This window comes from Nicotiana tabacum, chromosome 15 (genome assembly GCF_000715075.1).
Source record: "Nicotiana tabacum cultivar K326 chromosome 15, ASM71507v2, whole genome shotgun sequence".
NCBI classification, from domain to species: Eukaryota; Viridiplantae; Streptophyta; class Magnoliopsida; order Solanales; family Solanaceae; genus Nicotiana; species Nicotiana tabacum.
Genome location: NC_134094.1, coordinates 80,708,019 through 80,729,244, shown reverse-complemented (window position 1 = coordinate 80,729,244; position 21,226 = coordinate 80,708,019). Strand labels below are relative to the sequence as shown.

The following is a 21,226-nucleotide window of genomic DNA, read 5'->3' as shown; positions in this document are numbered from 1 at the left end:
TAACATAAAAAATAATTTATTCTATGTTAATTTAGATCTTAATATTAGTTCATCTCTTATTTTGAATATTTAGTCTTAATTATAATTTTATCTACCATAAATTTTATTTTCAAAGAGTAAAAGATTGATATGACATTTCACTTTTAGATCTTTATGTCGGTAGAATCATTAGTGATATTGAGTCTTACCAACTATTTTTTTTTCTCTTTCTCACACATTTATATTCTTAAATATTTTCTTAATTGTAGTTTAATAATTGGGTATTTTTAAATATTACACGAAAAATTAATAAAAAAATATTATTTGAGTAGAAAAATAGTTTAAATATAATATAAAAATATATTATCATGGGCGTATCTTTTTTTTTTCCTCAATGTCAACTCTTTATGCAGTCCATTTAATATTACTTTATTTTGGTATTGGACATTATGGAGTGGTAACGTATTGCCAGTACGGAAGATTCTGATGAAATTGATTTTATTAAATCTTCCTACATATTTTTAATAAGAATTTAATAGACAAATTTTATTAATTTTAAAATATTAAATATTAAAAATTAGCATAGAAGATATTGTAGTCCAAAAAATAAGTTATTGCAGTTATGCCATTTCCCTATGAGTTCTCCCGTTTAATATTTGTGGGCTATTCTGGTATATTAATATTGTATTTATACTTTTATAATAATATAGGTTCTCCTTTTTCTAAATGGATTTGGACAATATAATACATTCTCAAATTAAATTAGTAATAGAACATTATAATACGTTTTCAAATTAAATTAGTAATATAAATTTTTAAGAAGTATATCCTAAAAGTAATAGGATTATATAACTAAATATATTTACTTGTTCAATTTTATATGAATTAGACAACCGAAAATTAATTATACTAATAAGATTTCCAAAGGTAATCATGTAGGATTCCTAACGTGTAGTATTATGTTCTAAAACTAATAGAATTATAAGTCTAATATCTAAAATTTTGATTATGTCCTTTTATTATGCGTTATTATACTTAATATTATAAGATTATTTTTGTAAACCGACATTGTATTCATACTTTTATAATAATATATATATATTTATATAGCTTGCATTAACGGATTTATTTTTGAAACTATAAATAAAGTTGTTGGATCATGCAATACCAAATTCCCAATTTAATACTAGCTTTAAAAAGTTTCTTTCTTTTTCTCTTCTTAGAAAGCTGCTCTTCAACACATCGGGGACTTCCCATATTCCTAAATCTGCCCCCTCTTCTTCCAAATCAGCTATTAGCGATTTTTCCCACGTAAGAACTCCTTCTCCAATTCTTTGAATTCGTTATACACATAAATTTGGACATAGTACAATTGATTTTACAAAAGTTATAATATTGTTCCTATATATTGTTGATTGAGATGTTATGTAATAGGGAATCTAAATTGATGATTAAATCTGTACAGTTAATTATTATTGATCTTGTTTGTATTCATGTGTATAGTTTTTGCAGTTGCGTTGACTTGATCCGCCTTTACTTTTAGGGTTTCGAGCTAAATTGTGTGGATCGGGATTTGGTTATTTGTTTCATCGTCTAAGACTCCGATTTACGTGCTACAGACCTTGATTTCATTGACTCTTATTCTTTACCGCTTGATTTTGTGTGATTTTGGAAAGCTTTTTGTTGAATTTGTTTTTGGTAAAATTACGAATTTCTGGTGTTAGAGAACCGCCAAAATCCAGATTATTGAGTATTGTAATTAAACGGGCCCAAATGAAGCGAAGTGGATATTGAGATTCCTATACCCGAACCCCAATTAATTTGGGATTGAGGCGTAATTGTATCTAGTTTTTTTCTCCTTGTCCTACTGTATTTTCTAGATTGATGAAATAGACTGGAATTTCAGATGGGAAAGATATGCGGAAATTGTAATGTAGGAGTTTGGAAATTTTGAATGAAGTTTGGAAAAAGAATTTGAATTATTGCTTTGGATAAACAAACTGTATGGAAGAAGAGGTTTTAAAAATTATCAAGTCCCTTGCTATAATTGACTTGGCTGCTCAGCTTTTTGTTTCTCATCGTAAAGTGTCAACTGGTAGTACAACCTTTGCGCATGTGAAACCTATCTTTGCTTATTGGTATGAGGAATGAAGCTGTACAGCTGTCTGATTTTTGGTTTTGGTATAACAGGCAGTTTTAAAGATGGGGTTGTCTTTCACTAAGCTTTTCAGTCGGCTATTTGCCAAGAAGGAAATGCGAATTCTTATGGTAGGTCTTGATGCAGCTGGTAAGACAACCATATTGTACAAGCTCAAACTGGGAGAGATTGTTACCACTATTCCTACCATTGGTAAGTTCTGCTATTATATCGTGTATGCTGCACGTAACGTCTATTGCTCGTGGTACTGATCTTGTGCTGGGTACGTAACATAGTGCCACTTTCACTCTGCTTCCATTAATTAGACTTCGTAACTGACCAAGTGATTGACCTTTTCTTGGATTCTTCCTACTCTATGGATTTTGAAAAGTATTTCCTCTGTTAAAGTGTTAATGGTATTTGCATTTAACATATTAACCATAGCTGCCCTAATTCTATTTATCGAGTCCTTGGTATGTTCTGCACTAACGCTCGCTCTTGTCAGGATTTAACGTGGAGACTGTGGAGTACAAGAACATTAGCTTCACTGTCTGGGATGTTGGTGGTCAGGACAAGGTATTTGGTGCCATAAAATACCAAAGTCTGGTGATCTGTGACATTAGTTCTCTAAAAATGTGACATAACATAGGAAATCTCTTTAACTCATCAGGAAAAAAGCAACAAACATAGGAAAGTTCAATACCCCATTAATTTAGGATAACATCATAATGGCCATCCTTCAAGTGGCTGGATAAAGATGGAGCATGCTTTGGTTTCTGGAATTTTATTTTCTTTTTCCTGTTAGTGTTTCTTGTCTAATATGCTTGAGTAGAGATTAATGATGTTCCTTTTCTCTCTTGGTCTCTTTTTGGTTTGGTATAATGTCCATTTTTCTTTCACAATGTTTTTCTTTCTGAGAGATATCCACCAAGAACACCGTACTCTCAGAAAGACAGAAAGAACTGAACGGTAACTTCTCTTCCAACTCCAGCCATCATCTATATGCATGGTTTATCTTGCAAATTCATTTCTGCCATGGCTTTGCCTAGTTGAGTGGCTAATGCCTATCTAGCTTTATCATCTAGTGTTTGTTATCGACAAATAAAAAGGTTCATCTAGATCTAGTCTTTCTATAGGTATTCTGGACTTATGAGTTTTTGATACCAGGAAATGACTTATTGGCTGAAATTGTTAATGGTGTTACCTGATATGCTCAGTCATTATTTATTGATATTTCCAGATTCGACCACTGTGGAGACATTACTTCCAAAACACACAAGGGCTCATCTTTGTTGTTGACAGTAATGATCGGGACCGTGTTGTTGAGGCTAGAGACGAGTTGCACAGGATGTTGAATGAGGTAATGCAATCATCTCTCTCTCTCTCTCTCTATCTCTATCTCTCTCTCTCTCTCTCTCTGTGCGCGCGCGTGCGTGCCCGTTTATAATGAACCTTGGGCGGGAGTTTGGAGGTAAAAGAGTATAATTCAAGAATGATGCCAAGAGATATTACCAACTCTATGGGTTATAAAGATATATGGTATTAGTTTCTTATTGCTCATTATCTCTCATTCTCAAAACTTTTGCTAATGTACTTATAGGATGAACTGAGGGATGCGGTGCTGCTTGTGTTTGCCAACAAGCAAGATCTTCCAAATGCTATGAACGCTGCTGAGATTACTGATAAGCTTGGTCTTCACTCCCTCCGTCAACGTCACTGGTATATATTGTGGCCAAGTTTGATACACTTTGCTAGTATCCTTGAGTTGCATGCATGGTGTTGCAGATAAGAATGAATTGTGTTCTACCATTACTGAACCTCTTACTTTGCCTCACAGGTACATTCAGAGTACATGTGCCACCTCTGGGGAAGGACTTTACGAGGGACTTGACTGGCTCTCCAACAACATTGCGAGCAAGGTACGTGAGATTATCACACAGGAATTCATTGATCATTTCGAGGCTGTAATTTCTAACAATCTTTCTTTCTTATGACAGGCTTAGGAGGCATGATCAATGATTTTTGCAGTTATGTTTTTATTTTATGTACCTTACGAGATCCTTCTTTTGCAAGGAGAATTGGCTTATTGCAAAACTATTGTTTTGTTATACTTCTTTTCCCTTTTTGTAAAAGGATGATGGTACCTTGAAGTAGCTTTAGGTTAATGTTCATGTAATATTTTGCACTCTGACTCGCATGATGGCAGCCACTTGTCTTTCCATATATTATTTTATTCAGGGGTAGGGTTCTTCCCTGGCATTTTTTAGATAAAGGTAGTATTTGTGGTCTTCTGTGCTATTTATGTGTTTTTACTGTTCTAAATTGACATCGTCTCCTAAACAAAATTTATTCGGAACTTTGTTGTACTGTGTTGGCCTGAGACTCATAGCCTAATTAGGTTTTATTATGCTTTAAACTTGTCTAGACTTTTTATGTAAACTGAAATCTTCAGAAGTTGGTATTCGGCGAGCTACTGTGTCGATGGTGGACTGGTATTTTATGAGTGTAAGTAAAATGGTCGAAGAAGGGTAAGGACGTACCAAGTACACATAAAACTAGATGACCAGACTTAAACCAAAATCATAAAACAACGATTTTCAATTCTTCTCTTCAAGGAGTAGAATCTCTGCCTAACCCTACCATTTACAAAAAGATGAAAATTACAGACTTGAGGTGAGAAAAGCAACTAATGAAAATGTGTTGCGCGCGTAGCAACGAGAAAGAAAAGCCAAGTTATCACAAAACATAAAATAGATGTTTGGCGTTTGAACATTTTTCTTTATAGCAAATTTGAAGGAGTAGCCTATCCTCAGTCCTAACTCCTAATCTACTTAGGGATGGGCTAGACCGGCCGCATTTTGAAGACTCTTTCAAATTAAGGGCCAACTTGTCTAATCCAATTGAATTCTATAGACCCCAACAGCTTGGCTGGCCAACCCATTTTGACAACTCTATTCTCGAAAAAGTGAGAAGTATTTCACATGCCTTAACCACATAATTTACGAGTTGTCATTCATTTTCATTGAGCTTTGACCATATCTAGTCAATATGATGGGCTTTTACCAGTCTGTGCAACCATGATTCTAAAAGTCGATTACAAGTGAATCGAATTATATTGAATGTTAAACAAGATTCAAAACCAACTCCTATAACTAGGGTGTACATAACTCGGGTTGGTTCGGATTTTTTCATTATCAAACCAAACCAATGGTGTCGGGTTTTTAAATCTATAAACCAAACCAAACCAACAAAGTCGAATTTTTCAATCTCGTTTTTTCTCGGGTTTTTCGGTTTTTTTCGGGTTTTTTCCTGGTAACGTCTTTATAGCACAAAATATGTAACTTGTGCTCCAAATATTTCTTTAGTCCTATTAAGATACAACTATATATTGTATTTTCCAAAAAACATAACACAATAATATGAGATAAGTCATAGCATTATACTAAAATATTCAATAACAAAGATAATAAATTGCGTAAAGCAAATATTGTTAATTAATAAGCCATAATAAAAATTAACATAATCTAAATATACTATATATGTCATGCTAAAACAAGTATAGATAATAAGTACTATTAATTACATAACTAAGCACTACAAAAAAAATAAACTAAGTTATGCATTTTCATTATAAACCAATGTAAAACTAAAAAATAATATCCAACACTATCATCATTCCTAGTGTTGAATGGAGTTTCTTTTGGTAGCATTAGTATTGATTTGAACTTTGTTTGAGTTACTACATTTATGTGCTATAAAATTTATTTATCATTCAAGAATGTTAAGTTCAAACTTGAAATAATACGTTAAAAGATAAAATTATGAAAAAGTTTAAGAAATATTTATAAAATACATTACAATAAATATTTATATGTATAAAATATTTTTAAAAATTGTATAAATGTACTATCGGGTTGGTTTGGTTTCGGTTTGATTTTTTTTAGTTAAAACCAAACCAAACCAATTATGGTCGGGTTTTCTTTTCCAATACCAAACCAAGTCAAACCAAACCATAATCGGGGAATTTTTCCGATTTGACTCGGATTATCGGTTTGGTGCGGTTTATCGATTTCTTTGTACACCTCTACTTATAACTAATCCATGTACCGATTTTATGTCTCTGAATAACTTAACTAACAACGGTGCACATGCTGAGAGCACATTTATCACAACAACCTCGTCTCGGAAAATGGCATTAACAAACATTTCCATAAACAAATCTATAGTTTCTTTTGGTATCATTGTGAAATATTAAAAACCAAAAATAATAATACACCTAAAAATCACCTAGACATATCCACCTTCTAGGAAGGGTAATACGAACAACTAGGCCTCCAACAAAAATAACTAATTACGGAGCTGTTGAATGAAGAAACTACACCTATGAGCTTTCTTTGAGCCTTTCACGAAATCTATCCTCTCTTTAACTTCTTTTTGTATCTGTACCACTACAAATTTGGTATTCACATTATTTCCTTTAAATAACTTTCAGTAAAGGACCTGGTTCTCCTAGTTGATTCTGTTAGAGCACTGGTACTTAATTCTAGTGGAAATAGGATTCACTTTTATTACACAAAAAATATTTAAAATTTATCCAGATTTTCCACCAATCATGTGGCATTATTGAAGTGATTAAGGGTCTCCATCTACTCGTCTACCCCTACAAAAAAGATACATTTGATTTATCCAGAGTTGCCATCAATCTTGCATCTATAAAAATAAGATTTGTGAGTACATATCGGATGGAACTTGAAGTCTGGCAGCTCACTCATTCTCTTAAGTGTCTGAGATAGATATTCTGACAAAAGAGGTGATATTGATTCCCCTTGCATCAATCCTCTCTTGCCTTCAAAGTAACCATGCCCTGCTCCATTAACTTGATAGAGATGCATGTCATCGCCAATTGGATAAACTTAGCAGGAAAATCAAAACACGCTATTGCCTTCTCAATAAATGCCTAGCTTATCATATCATATGCCTTTATTAGATTAATTTTTGTCAAACATCTTGGTGATATCTTCCTGTTATATTGTCTTAGGAGGTCATGACAAGTAAACACATTATAGACTAAAGACTTTCCCCCAACAAACGCTGCCTGATTGTCAGCCACTGTATGGTAAATGTCCTTGTTCAATCTACTATTATAAAGCATCTTAGATTTGTACTTATACAATACATTGCAACAAGAAATAGGCCGGAATTTACCAGCATAAGCTAGGACAATAACTTTAGGAATTAATGATATTATCGTGGAGTTAAGTATTTTTGGTAACTTCCCATTGTTGAAGAACTCCAAGATGGCTGCTGTTATATACATTCCTATTACACTCCATGTTGCTTTGAAGAATCCACTGCCACACTCATCTGGACCTGGACTCTTATTATTATCTATATCAAACATTGTTGTTTTGCTTATCAACACTTCTTCATAGTAATGCACAAAAATATTTGTTATTTCTGCAGGATATGTGTGAAATACATTGTGATTGTCATGCATATGTGTTATTGCCAAGTGCAACATCCCATGCTTAGCAAAAGACAAAAAGGTTCTAGTCTTATGATCACCAAGTTAAAATCCATATTTAAAATATGTGTTTTCACATTAAATAGTTCCATTTTGTGCATCTTTCTTCGCTTTGAAAAGTCACAAAATATCCTTATCTTAAAACTTAGTTCTACTCCATTTATACGATTGATATTTCACTAGATAGGAAAGTTTTAGATATAAATTTAGACTTATAACTTTATTGATTTTGCAAAAAAAATATTATAGCAATCGTTGAAAAGTTGGTTTGACATGCAAATTATCTAAGTTTATCATCACATAGGATGTGGTGGGATGGACAAAATCTATTGTAACGATCCGACCGATCATTTTGAGTCCTAGAGATATGGAGGTTTCGGGTAGTACAAGTCATAAGCTCTACTGAGTTATTAGAAAGCCTATAAATACAATTGTTTTGAAATAGAGGTAAAACAGTGCAAGTACAATATCAGAAGGTGACTCTAAAGCCTGCGAATGTAGCAACAGGTTTACCTTGAGTCTCCACAGCAAGATCTGTACTGCTAGCGATCGATCAACTGACTCCACATTTACCTGGCTATGCACAAAAATATGCAGAAGTGTAGTATGAGTACACCACAATCGGTACCCAGTAAGTATCAAGACTAACCTCAGTGGAGTAGTGACGAGGTACAGTCAAGACACTCACTAGTCAAATAACTTGTGCCATACTAAAATAATCAAAAACAAATAGCAGTGATAGCAACAATAATCCACTAGTGCTATAAACAGTAAGATAGCAAGAACACTATAATTATTACTCAGACGAATAAGAAACATAAGAACAACCAATTAAACAAGTCTTTCACATATAATCTTTTCAAATAAATACCTTCCAAATATATTTCTTCAAATAAATATCCTTCGAATATAAAACTCTTCCAAATAAATATCTCATATCATAATCATAAAATACGGTTCTCGACCCCCTTTCATATTCTCACGGCACCTCATGCCCATATCTCTAATCACAACCGCACGAACAACTCTCATGCCAAATATTTTAATATATAAGATCCGTACGATTAATTTATTTTCAATAAAGTAAGGTTACAATTGTTTATAAACCAAGTAAGAATTCAACAAAGAAATGAGCTTATTTTAGAAATAGTTTGAGTAAAGAAAAATGATATTTCAATTTAAATAAAATATCAGATAATCTATTGCTTCAGATGTAAAACTTATTAGTTTAAAACATAATAGTAACTTCTTTTATTTAAAACAACTCAGTCATCAAAAATCGGTAAAAATTAGGAATATAAATCTTCAGAGTCTCGTACTAAAAATCCCAAGCCAATACAATACGACAAAGAATATAAACACATAGTAAAATCAAATAATACATCACGGCAGATCACAAGGATTGACCTATCACAGAAATACAAAATAACCAAAGACAAGTGAGACCATAGCGAGATGTCAACAAAAGGGCACTCCCGAGATACTGTCTCGTAGTCCCAAAAGTAAATGCTCAACAAGGGATCTCCCGAAGTATCGTCTCGTAGTCCCAAAAGTAAATATGCAAGACAGGTGGATCTCCCGAGGTACCGCCTCGTAATCCCAAAGTAAATATGCAACAACAACAATACCCCCAGGCTATCACAAGTCATCACAATTTAATTTCCGACATGACCCACCTTGTCTCGCCACGTGTGCAATAATAAAGTAAATGCCCGCCTTGTCTCTCCACAGGCGCATAATAATATTCCCACCTTGTCTCGCCACATGCGCAAACCCACACACACACACACACACACACACACACACACACACACACACACATATATATATATATATATATATATATATATATATATATATATATATATATAGTCCACCTTGTCACGCCGCATGTACATAAATCAATAGTAATAATAGCACGGCAGAAACCTTGTGCAAATACCCCGAACAAAACTTCCCAACAATATAATGTGCCAATATCACATCTCGTAAATTGTACCTCAAGTGCTCAAATATTACAACATATCACAGATTTGCACATCAAATGCTCAAATATTATAATTTATCACAGATTGCACATCAAGTGCTCAAATATTATATTTTTTCACAGATTGCACATCAAGTACTCAAATATTACAACTCGCCACCAAATTCAACAATACATTATTTTCCACAATAAGGAGCCCATGGATCGACCATAATGTGCACAAAGTCTTAACAAATATATCCGGGAGTGAACAACTCAACAAAATAATATTTCACATAAAAATCAAGGTGGCAATCACACCAAATCATCATATAAAAACAAATCCAACAAAACAAGGATTTAGGCAAGACAATTAAAGGATTTAATAAGTGCCAATAATTTTTAATTTAATACATAAGGGCGTCTAAGGATCTTAACCAATGTAATTTGCACATATAAACCAAGTACGTACTCATCACCTCGCGTACATGGTTTTCAATTACACAAATTACACATAAGACTCAATGCCTAAGGGAAATTTCCCCCACTCAAGGTTAGGCAAGATACTTACATTTTTTAAATTATGTCGATATTCCAAAATCGTCTTCTTGCTTGAATTGACCTCCGGACAGTTCAAATCTATCTAAATTAATTGTATAACTTCACTAAAATTCATCGGAAACAATTCCGGATAATAAAATGCAAACTTAAAAATTTATTCTAAAAGGTCAATAAAAGTCAACGCGGGGCCCGCCTTTCAGAATCCGACATAATTTTCACGAAATCCGAATACCCATTCCGATTCGAGTTCAACAATACCAATTTTATCAAATTCCAACAACAAATCATCCTCCAAATCTTGAATTTTCATTTTTGGAAGTTTTTTGAATTCTTCCATTTAAATATGAACTAAACGATGAATATAACCATAGATTCATGAAATATAATCACTTTAGGATATAGAACACTTACTCCAGTCGAAGTCGTGAAGAAATCCTCAAAATCGCCCAAAAACCGAGCTCCACAAATCCCAATCGAAAATGAAGAAATAACAGATTTTCGATCCTTAAGTTTCTGCCCAGGTTTGCATTTGCGGACAAAAACTTCGCATTTGCGAATGAACAGTACCTCCCATGAACAGTGTTCGTAATTGCGATAAATTGTTCGCAATTGCAAGTGAACAATGTTTTCATTGCGATAAATAGTTCGCAATTGTGAATGAACAGTATTTTCGCAATTACGATAAATGGTTCGCAATTGTAAATGAACAGTACCTCACCAGAAACCAGCAAACTCAAACTTCTCCGAAAATGATCTGAAACCACCCTGAAACTCATCCGGAATCTCACGGACACAAACCATATATGAATTTCAATCATAAAACATGCTACGGACCTGCTCGCGCACTCAAAATACTGAAAAGAGGTCGTCTTGACCCGATATTGACCATAGTCATACTCCCAAATTTCTTAACTTTACTAGCCTCTCAACCAATGATCCAAAAATATACCCAAACCCCTCAGGACCCGTCAAGTCATACCAACAAGTCCTAAAATATCATACGAACTTAGTCAAAACTTCAAATTATATCGAACAATGCTAGAACCACGAATCATACCCCAATTCAAGCTTAATGAAATTAAGAAATTTCAACTTCTACATTCAATGCCGAAACCTATCAAATCACGTCCGATTGACCTCAAATTTTGCACACAAGTCATAAATGACATAATGGACCTATACAAATTTTCAGAACTGGATTCCGACTCCGATATCAAAAATTCAACTCCCCAGTCAAACTTTTCAAAAATTCCATTTTCGCCATTTCAAGCCAAATTCCACTACGGACTTTCAAATAATTTTTCGGACATGCTCCTATGTCCAAAATCACTATACGGAGCTATTGGAATCATCAGAATTCGAATCCGAGGTCGTTTACACATAAGTCAAATCTCGGATCAACTCTTTTCATTTAAGTTTCAAAAATGAGAATTGTTCTTTTAATTAAATTTCGAATCTTCCGAAAATCAAACTCGACCACCCCCATGGGTCATAATACATATTACGAAGCTGCTCGAGACCTTAAGCCATTGAACGGGGCGTTAATTCTTAAAACGAAGTTGGGTGGTTACATTCTCCCCTTATTAAACATACGTTCGTCCTCGAACGTGCCAAGAATTATTCCGATGACATTAGACTACTAAGTGCATTATTTCACACATACTCACGGGTGATTCTACGTCACCGTAAATTTAACAAGGGTCCGACAACATCATCTCAGTGGAGATTATTTCTTTTATTCACACTTATAAGCTTTAAAGTCAATTCCTTACGCTCCAATCAAATTTCAAATTCCTCACATCAACACATGGTATTAGTTTCAACCGGCTGTAGTAAATCGTGCCTACGCACACATCATAGGTATGTACATAGTCACATCTCTGGTCATAATAGTTGTTTATAATTAATTTCAGCATCCTCAATTAATCTCATCTTAAACAAAATCTCATGTCTAATTTTTCACAACACTGACGGCAACACGCGAGGCATGACGACCTCATAATTACTTACTCGGATTAACGAGTCATATTTAACGCCACCTTGGCACTCACCTCGTAGGCTAAATATGCACAGAAAAATATATAAGAATTATCAAATAAGCCTAACAGGCATGACTCCCTATTAATACTATAGTGCAAATTAAATTTCACAAAGGGAGAATTTAAACTCATAAAATTTTTACCACAAGGACCTTGTCCTTACATAACTTCCACTTCGGCTCGTAACCCAGTTTAAATATTTTACCTCATATAAAAATGTGAGGATCTCGTCCTCAACTTCGAATCACAAGTATTTTGCACATTGTGCCAACTGAATTTTTTTTTTTCAATTTCCTTTCTTTCTTCTTTTCAATAAATTCTGTAAATAATTTTTATAACACATAATGAACCCCCATACCAATAGGGCATAAAATTAAGACTAATTATTCCAAAATTACATTAAAACCCACAATAGTGAGTAATAGAAAGTCACTTTTGGACTTATAGCCCTCGATGGTGTACAAAAATAAAAATGGTAGACACGGGTTAACATCTTCAAATCTCTCAACAGAGATAAATATATAAGTGGGTCACAAAATTACGAAGCTCACTCATAAGTGGAGCATAATAGAAGGACTCGCCTCGATATCCAGAACCGAATCGAATTAAGGAGAATTATCCTTTTATAACAAATCGGGATGTACCTGTAATGACAGCATTTGGTATAGCGACCTCAACCAATTCGTAGCAATTATATCAATGGGCCGGGTCTCCCCCTCTTGGGCGCCCTCTACTCGCTCGAATGCCCCGCTGTGATACATTTGTCAGGAGTCTGGGACAATCTCTCACCCTGTGGCTGGTATCTCCACACTTGAAGCAACCTCTCTGCTGATGTGGTTGTGGAAACTGTGCGGTACGGGTAATCTGAGACCCATGGATACTTGGGATACCGTGCGAAGCCTGGAGTGCAAATTGAACTAGCTGAACCACAAAACCTCTACCATGTCGTACCCTGCCTCAAAAATATGGACCAGTAGATCTCTCTGGTCTACGAGGCCTCCTAGCCTCCCCGCCCTCTCTCTCTTGACCCAGCCTGTCCTCTCTCTGCTGGCCCCGACTGTCCTCTCTCTCTTGGCCCCACATGCCCTCAAATCGGCGGGCGATCCCCACCACCTGCTAAAATGGAACATCTGACTCCAACTCCCGAGCCATGCTGAACTGGATATCACATCTTAACCCCTTAATGAATCTACGGACTCGCTCTCTAACTGTAGCGACCAAAGCAAGTGTATGTCTGGCCAAATCACAGAATCTAATAGCATACTCTAACACTGACATAATTCCCTGGAGCAACTGCTCAAACTCTGCGCTCCATGCGTCTCGAAGGGACTGAGGAACAAACTCTCTCAGGAACATCTCCGAAAATTGATCCCATAAAAGTGAAGCTGCATCGGTCGGGCTACCCAACTCGTATGCCCGCCACCACTGATATGCCTCTCCCTTAAGCTGGAACGTAGTAGAAGCAACTCCAATCGTCTCCACAATACCCATAGTGCGGAGAATGCGATGGCACTTCTCTAGAAAGCCCTGTGCACCCTCTGAAACCAAACCACAGAAGGTAGGAGGGTCAGACTTCTTGAACCTTACAAGTCTAAGCTGTTCTTCCTCAGATGTTGCGGCCCTAACCATGGGCTGAACTGGGACCACAGGCTGAGTCACCATGACTCGTGGAACCTGACTAATGTGGACTCGTTGCTCTGGAGTATGGGCGGCGGGAGTCTGAGTCCCTCCCCCGATCTGTGAAGTAGCTGGTGCAATCGGAATCAACCCCGCCTGAGCCAATATACCAAACATACTCATAAACTGTGCTAAGGTCTCCTAAAGTCCAAGGGTAACAACAGGTGCCTCCGGTACCTGTCCCCCCAACCGGAGCTATTAGTGGCTCCTCAACCATTGCTCTAGTAGGAGCCCTAGCTGCGGCACGTGCTCCCCTTCGGCTTCTACCTCTGCATCTGGCGTTACCTGCTCCGGGAGCAGCGTCATCGATAACTGCAGCTCGTGTCCTCACCATCTGTGAGAGAATAGAATGGTAAAACTCAAACTCCGAGATCAATAAACTCGCATGATAGGAATGAAGGAAGTGAAACTGTCCTAATAATCCTGTAGCCTCTCGAAGATAAGTACAGACGTCTCCGTACCGATCCGCAAGACTCTATAAAACTTGCTTATGACTCGTAGCACCTATGAACCTAGAGCTCTGATACCAACTTATCACGACCCACTTTTTCCTCCGTTGGGTATCGTGATGGAACCTAGTCTTAGGGACTAGGTAAGCCTAACATATACTAAATAACAACAATAATTAAATAACATCTAACAATTTTTGAAATGGAAATCTCTATAAAATTTATAATTTTCATAACCGGTAGTACAAGTCATAAGCTCTACTGAGTTATTAGAAAGCCTATAAATACAACTGTTTTGAAATAGAGGTGAAACAGTGCAAGTACAATATCAGAAGGTGACTCTGAAACCTGCGAACGCAGCAACAAGTTTACCTTGAGTCTCCACAGCAAGATCCGTACTGCTAGCGATCAGTCAACTGACTCCATATTTACCTGGCCCTGTACAAAAATATACAGAAGTGTAGTATGAGTACACCACAGTCGGTACCCAGTAAGTATCAAGACTAACCTCAGTGGAGTAATGACGAGTTACAGTCAAGACACTCACTAGTCAAATAACCTATGCCATACTAAAATAATCGAAAACAAATAGCAGTGATAGCAACAATAATCCACTAGTGCTATAAACAGTAAGGCAGCAAGAACACCATAATTATTACTCAGACGAATAAGAAACACAAGAACAACCAATTAAACAAGTCTTTCACATATAATCTCTTCAAATAAATACCCTGCAAATAAATTTCTTCAAATAAGTATCCTTCGAATATAAAACTCTTCCGAATAAATATCTCATATTATAATCATAAAATACGGTTCTTGACCCCCTTTCATATTCTCACGGCACCTCGTGCGCATATCTCTAATCACAATTGCACGAACAACTCCCGTGCCAAATATTTTAATAAATCATGGATTTGCACATCAAGTGCTCAAATATTATAATTTATCACAGATTGCATATCAAGTGCTCAAATATTATAATTTATCACAGATTGCACATCACGTGCTCAAATATTACAACTCGCCACCAAATTTAACAATACATTATTTTCCATAATAAGGAGCCCATGGCTCGACCATAATATGCACAAAGTCTTAACAAATATATCCGGGAGTGAACAACTCAACAAAATAATATTTTACATAAAAATCAAGGTGGCAATCACACCAAATCATCATATAAAAACAAATCCAACAAAATAAGAATTTAGGCAAGACAATTAAAGGATTTAATAAGTGCCAATAATTTTTAATTTAATGCATAAGGGCGTCTAAGGATCTTAACCAATATAATTTGCACATATAAACCAAGTACGTACTCGTCACCTCGCGTATATGGTTTTCAATTATACAAATTACACATAAGACTCAATGCCTAAGGGAAATTTTTTCCACTCAAGGTTAGGCAAGATACTTACCTTTTTTAAATTATGTCGATATTCCAAAATCGTCTTCTTGCTTGAATTGACCTCCGGACAGCTCAAATCTATCCAAATTAATTGTATAACTTCATTAAAATTCATCGGAAACAATTCCGGATAATAAAATGCAGACTTAAAAATTTATTCTAAAAGGTCAACAAAAGTCAACGCAGGGCTCGTCTTTCAGAATCCGACATAATTTTCACGAAATCCGAATACCCATTCCGATTTGAGTTCAACAATACCAATTTTATCAAATTCCAACAACAAATCGTCCTCCAAATCTTGAATTTCCGTTTTTGGAAGATTTTTGAATTCTTCCATTTAAATCTGAACTAAACGATGAATATAACCATAGATTCATGAAATATAATATAGAACACTTACCCCAGTCGAAGTCATAAAGAAATCCTCAAAATCACCCAAAAACCGAACTCTAAAAATCCCAATCGAAATGAAGAAATGACAGATTTTCGATCCTTAAGTTTCTGCCCAGGTTCGTATTTGCGGATAAAAACTTCGCATTTGCAAATGAACAGTACCTCCCATGAACACTGTTCGCAATTGCGACAAATTGTTCGCAACTGCGAGTGAACAGTATTTTCGCAATTGCGATAAATGGTTCACAATTGCGAATGAACAGTGTTTTCGCAATTGATAAATGGTTCGCAATTGCGAATGAATAGTACCTCACTAGAAAACAGCAAACTCAAATTTCTCTGAAACCACCCTGAAACTCACCCGGAACCTCCCGGACACAAACCATATATAAATTTCAATCATAAAACATGCTACGGACCTGCTCGCGCACTCAAAATATTGAAAAGAGGTCGTCTTGACCCGATATTGACCATGGTCAAACTCCCAAATTTCTCAACTTTACTAGTCTCTCAACCAATGATCTAAAAATACATCCAAGCCCCTCGGGACCCGTCAAATCATACCAACAAGTCCTAAAATATCATACAAACTTTCGAAACTTTAAATTACAACGAACAATGCTAGAACCACGAATCATACCCCAATTCAAGCTTAATGAAACTAAGAAACTTCAACTTCTACATTAAATGTCGAAACCTATCAAATCACGTCCGATTGACCTCAAATTTTGCACACAAGTCATAAATGACATAACGGACCTATTCAAATTTTAAGAACTGGATTCCGACCACGATATCAAAAAGTCAACTCCCCGATCAAACTTTCTAAAAATTCTATTTTCGCCATTTCAAGCCAAATTTTACTACGGACTTCCAAATAATTTTTCGGACACGCTCCTACATCCAAAATCATCATACGAAACTATTGGAATCATCAAAATTCGAATCCGAGGTCGTTTACACATAAGTCAAATCTCTGGTCAACTCTTTTCATTTAAGCTTAAAAAATGAGAAGTGTTCTTTTAATTAAATTCCGAATCTTCCGAAAATCAAACTCGACCACACCCGCGGGTCATAATACATATTACGAAACTGCTCGAGACCTTAAGTCACTGAACGGTGCATTAATTCTTAAAACGACAAATCGGGTCGTTACATATAGCATGCTAAATGAGCGCTTTTTTATTTTGTGGGTCAAAAAGTTATAGTCAAATGATTTTATTGTCAAAAAAAATTACTTTAATGAGTTATAAGTTGAATGGCTATCTAAGGGATTGACTACTATATGAACATGTTAAGTTTTATTTCTCCTTTTCCCCCTTTTGTTAGTCATTTATTAACTAGGCATGCCTTCTAAGAAATCAATTACTATTAGGAGTATTTTATTAAATTACCCTTGTTAATGGTTATTAAAGTTGTAACTTCAATAAAATTTAGTAAGTGTGGGTACTTAATACTAAGGGTAATATTGCAAGTTAATAATAAATTCATTTATATCTGCCATGATGAACAAGTAAAAGGCAAACTTTATTTTTAGTATAGACTAGTAAAAAGGAAGAAAAAAATATTTGTTTAAAGGGAAGAAAATGGAGTCGCACGGTGACACAATTAGTAATTTTTTGAAGCTTGAAAAGAAATAATTATGCGAAATCCGATATCGTTGATGGCCAATTAATTGGATGTAGAAAAAAAGATGTTTTTGTGCGTTAAATATCCATTAGACAATATTTCCTAATGCATATTTTACTAAAATCTAAAAATTTGAGGGCTTGCTTCTGTGGTCTTCCATTACGACTATTGTTAGAGGGTCAATTTTTTTTTAGTTTTGACACGCAGTCGCACACAATGACTCAACCCTTTTTTCCTCGCGTTTTGGTTTGACATTTAGAATATAAAAGGCATACAGAAATCAGGCAAGACACACACATACAAGAATCTCTTCCCATCTTTGTATTAACTCGTGCTACAAAGAACACATAAAATACCTTATAAAAGTTAGCCAAAGACAGCCACACTCATTGCCTTTGACAAGTATGCCATGCCCATATATATACGCACATGATTTTGCACATGTATGATATATGCTGCCTTATGCTAAAATAACAGTTGACATCCCCACCGTAAATGATTCAAAATAATTCGAATTTTACAAGGCAACTACCCAAAATACACATAGCCCACTTTGCTGGAAATCAGGAAACTGCCCAACTGCATGCATGTGCATGGCACATGGGCGCAACCTTCAACTTTTGGTGCCAACAGACCAACTTGTGCCATGCCTTCGCACCATGCCAGTGTGCAACATGCGGTGCATGCACGTCTGCAAATATTACATGCCTAACTCGCCCATGACACTGCCTTGCCACATCCTAGCTTAGCTTTTCCAGCCAGTGCTATGCTTTTGCTGCCCGTTGCCTTTGCCTTGCTATGGCCACGCTAATGCCATGGTCTTGTCATGCCTTGGCACCTAAGCCAAATGCCGTCGTCCCACAGTTCATGCCCATCGACACCTGACCATCATAGGGTCGTATCGAGGTGCATCATGTAAATTCCTCGTCACGCCCATGTCATGTTCGATCAATCAAGCCGATTCAATATCTCAAAAGACAAAAACAAGTTAAATAATATTTTCTTAAATTTTGATGGCTGTATTTTACTCGATACCTTTGTCATGTTTATTAACTTTTGTTCGAATCAAGAGAATAATCCAATATATGTACTGATTAGAGCATTCCACAATCCACAATCCACAATAGACTCCTTAGTCCCAAGTCCCAAGTCCCAAGTCCCAAGTCCCAAATGTTCCTCGTAACGTATCTTAAAAGCAAATACTCCCAAACTACAAGCTGCCCCTCACTGCACGCACCGCACCCCGTCTCTTGTATGCTCTTCACATTCGTCTGACACAAAAGCTTTCCTCCTCTCTCTCTCTCTCTCGGTTTCTGCTCCAATTTCAATATCAAAAGCCCCCCTTCTACTCTCATATTTTTCCATAGTTTGTGCTGTGAGAGAGAGAGAGAGAGGGAGAGAGAGAGAGAGAGGGAGAGAGAGGCAGTGTCCGTTGCCCAAAATCACCCCGATAATTATTCAAAATGTCACTTCGACCCAGCAGTAGAACAGAGGTGAGGAAGAAATCTTACAAAATTGGGGTAGATGCGGATGAGGCTCGTCGTAGAAGGGAAGACAATTTGGTGGAGATCAGGAAGAACAAGCGGGAAGACAATCTCCTTAAGAAACGCCGTGAAGGCCTTCTTCAGTCCCAACAACTTCCTGATACTTCTCAATCCCCTGCTCTTCTCGAGAAAAGAGTATGTTGTATCTTCATTTTATTTGAACTCTTTATAATAATTTTTGTAATTGAGGCGTAGTTGATTGAAGCTTTCTACTGTTGCACTGATCTTGTTTTTGGATGCTTCGGAGAGTGTACAGTACTTTTGAATTTTATGACTAAACTAGTGATCTTTTGTGTCGCTTGATACTTGATTTGATTTATGTTCAGTAACTGCTTTTCGTTTTCGACTAACTGGGAGTTGAATATTTTGAGTTTACTGAATTCAGCTGAATCCCATAACTCTTTTGGTTTGAATTTTGTTTCTATGAAGCTGAGTCCATTGCATTTCTACCTCTGCTTCGTCTACGATTTTTTTCTTCTTTTTTCTTTTTGGGGATCGCGTTTTATTTTGATTGGATAAACAAAGTAGTATTGGAATGATTTGGGTGGAGTAGAATGGTTTCAGATGATTAGTACAGTCGACCCCGACTTCTGTTTGGGATTGAGGCAAAGTTGTGGTTGTTTGGTTTATTGCTTAGAAAACTAGAAATAAGAAACAAAACTAGCGTTATGAATTATTTTCCAGTACCTTCCTTCATGGTGTCTTCTGATTTCACTCTGGTTCCTTTATAGTCTTTGAGCGGTTATATTTTAGACCAATGAGGATTTTGCTAATTTCCAAATTGGGACCAACTTCATTGAGTGGTAGAGAAAGTAGGCTAATGTATTGCATGGATGTTGGAATGTTTCCCTACCAAGACATACGAAGAGCTAAAAAGTGAAACTATACCCTTTAAAACATTGTCGTACATATAATCTTCCCCAAATCACTATGAGTTGTGGGTTCAAATGTTTGTAATGCCAATACTCAGGGATGAGGAATAAACAAAGCTTCATTTTATTTGATATTTGTTTTACTTTCTTCTGGAAGACATGGATACTGAGGCGTAGTAGTAGTAGTAGTAGTTGTTGTTGCTGGAAGACATGGATACTTTGGTCATAGTGGATTGCAAAGATCTGAATGAACATGTGCATAGATATAGTAACAGTTTCTATCGGCTTCTTGGGATTATGTCTATGATATACTAGAAGTGAAGAAAGGAAGATTATATTAACTTTTGTTTAGCTTATTTAGTTTTAGCTAACACATACCTTAAAAGAGGGAATCACACTTGATAACATTTCAGAGGATTGAAAGCCATTAGATTTCATCCTTGCCAAAAGAAGTGACAAAACCACATGTGGGATTGCAAAGGTCATATCAAGAGAAGCCCTGTTCACTTGACATAGATGGGTGGTTCTTGATGTGAAGAGAAAGAATAGAGCAGAAATGGGGAAGAGTTGCATGCAGTCGAGAATTCGCTGATGGGTATTAAATGTCACAAACAAAATAGCATTTATGAACAAGTTACTGAATGAGGAATCATGAGACTTAGAAGTGGACGCAGATATCCAATGGAAAGATGATTACTTACCTTATATATCCATGGAGGACTAAAACCTTAGCTACGGTCATAGATTTAGGCATGCAGAAGTAAAGCATGTTGTGAAAAAATATGGGTTAGCAAAGCCTGTGATCTAAATGGTACTCCTATAAAGTTTTGAAAGTGCCTTGGAGAGGTTGGAGTGATATGGCTTGCATGCTATTATAAGCTTTTTGATAAGCGACTATATGTTATATTAAGGAGCAGTAGATTCCAAACGAGCAGACAAAAATTACCTTGTTATGATATGCAGAACAAAGGAAAGTTGTATGAGCTATATCAAGAATTTATTATTCTGGTGCTTTGGTAAAACTCTAGATATGATGGATCATTAT

At 35.9% G+C, this 21,226-nt stretch overlaps 2 protein-coding genes across 7 annotated transcripts in view; both read left to right on the top strand.

Annotated features, from left to right (window-relative positions):
- The first annotated feature begins 1,154 nt into the window (after positions 1-1,154).
- LOC107826661 (ADP-ribosylation factor) lies at positions 1,155-4,412 on the top strand. Its single transcript, XM_016653664.2, has 7 exons — positions 1,155-1,290; positions 2,170-2,329; positions 2,622-2,692; positions 3,357-3,476; positions 3,717-3,835; positions 3,954-4,035; positions 4,114-4,412. The coding sequence occupies exons 2-7, from the start codon at positions 2,182-2,184 to the stop codon at positions 4,117-4,119; spliced, it is 546 nt and encodes a 181-aa protein (XP_016509150.1). The 5' UTR covers positions 1,155-1,290; positions 2,170-2,181; the 3' UTR covers positions 4,120-4,412.
- Positions 4,413-18,899: 14,487 nt separating this feature from the next.
- Positions 18,900-21,226, top strand: part of LOC107816984 (importin subunit alpha-4-like) — a 47,719-nt gene continuing 45,392 nt past the window's right edge. For 2 of the 6 annotated variants that reach the window (XM_075230918.1, XM_016642746.2), the window contains exon 1: positions 18,904-19,444. In XM_075230918.1, the coding sequence (XP_075087019.1) occupies positions 19,229-19,444 (216 nt within the window). In that variant the 5' untranslated portion in view covers positions 18,904-19,228. Of the gene's footprint in view, positions 19,445-21,226 lie in introns of all 6 variants that reach the window. The other 4 variants (XM_075230917.1, XM_075230919.1, XM_075230920.1 and 1 more) reach the window with 3 other exon arrangements.

What these genes read in the sequence shown, in the direction of transcription:
- LOC107826661 (XM_016653664.2), top strand. Translation starts at nt 2,182, where the DNA reads ATGGGGTTGTCTTTCACTAAGCTTTTCAGTCGGCTATTTGCCAAGAAG. An exon ending in ATGTTGGTGGTCAGGACAAG is followed by an intron (nt 2,693 to 3,356) that starts GTATTTGGTGCC and finishes TGATATTTCCAG; the next exon opens with ATTCGACCACTGTGGAGACA. An exon ending in TCCCTCCGTCAACGTCACTG is followed by an intron (nt 3,836 to 3,953) that starts GTATATATTGTG and finishes TTTGCCTCACAG; the next exon opens with GTACATTCAGAGTACATGTG.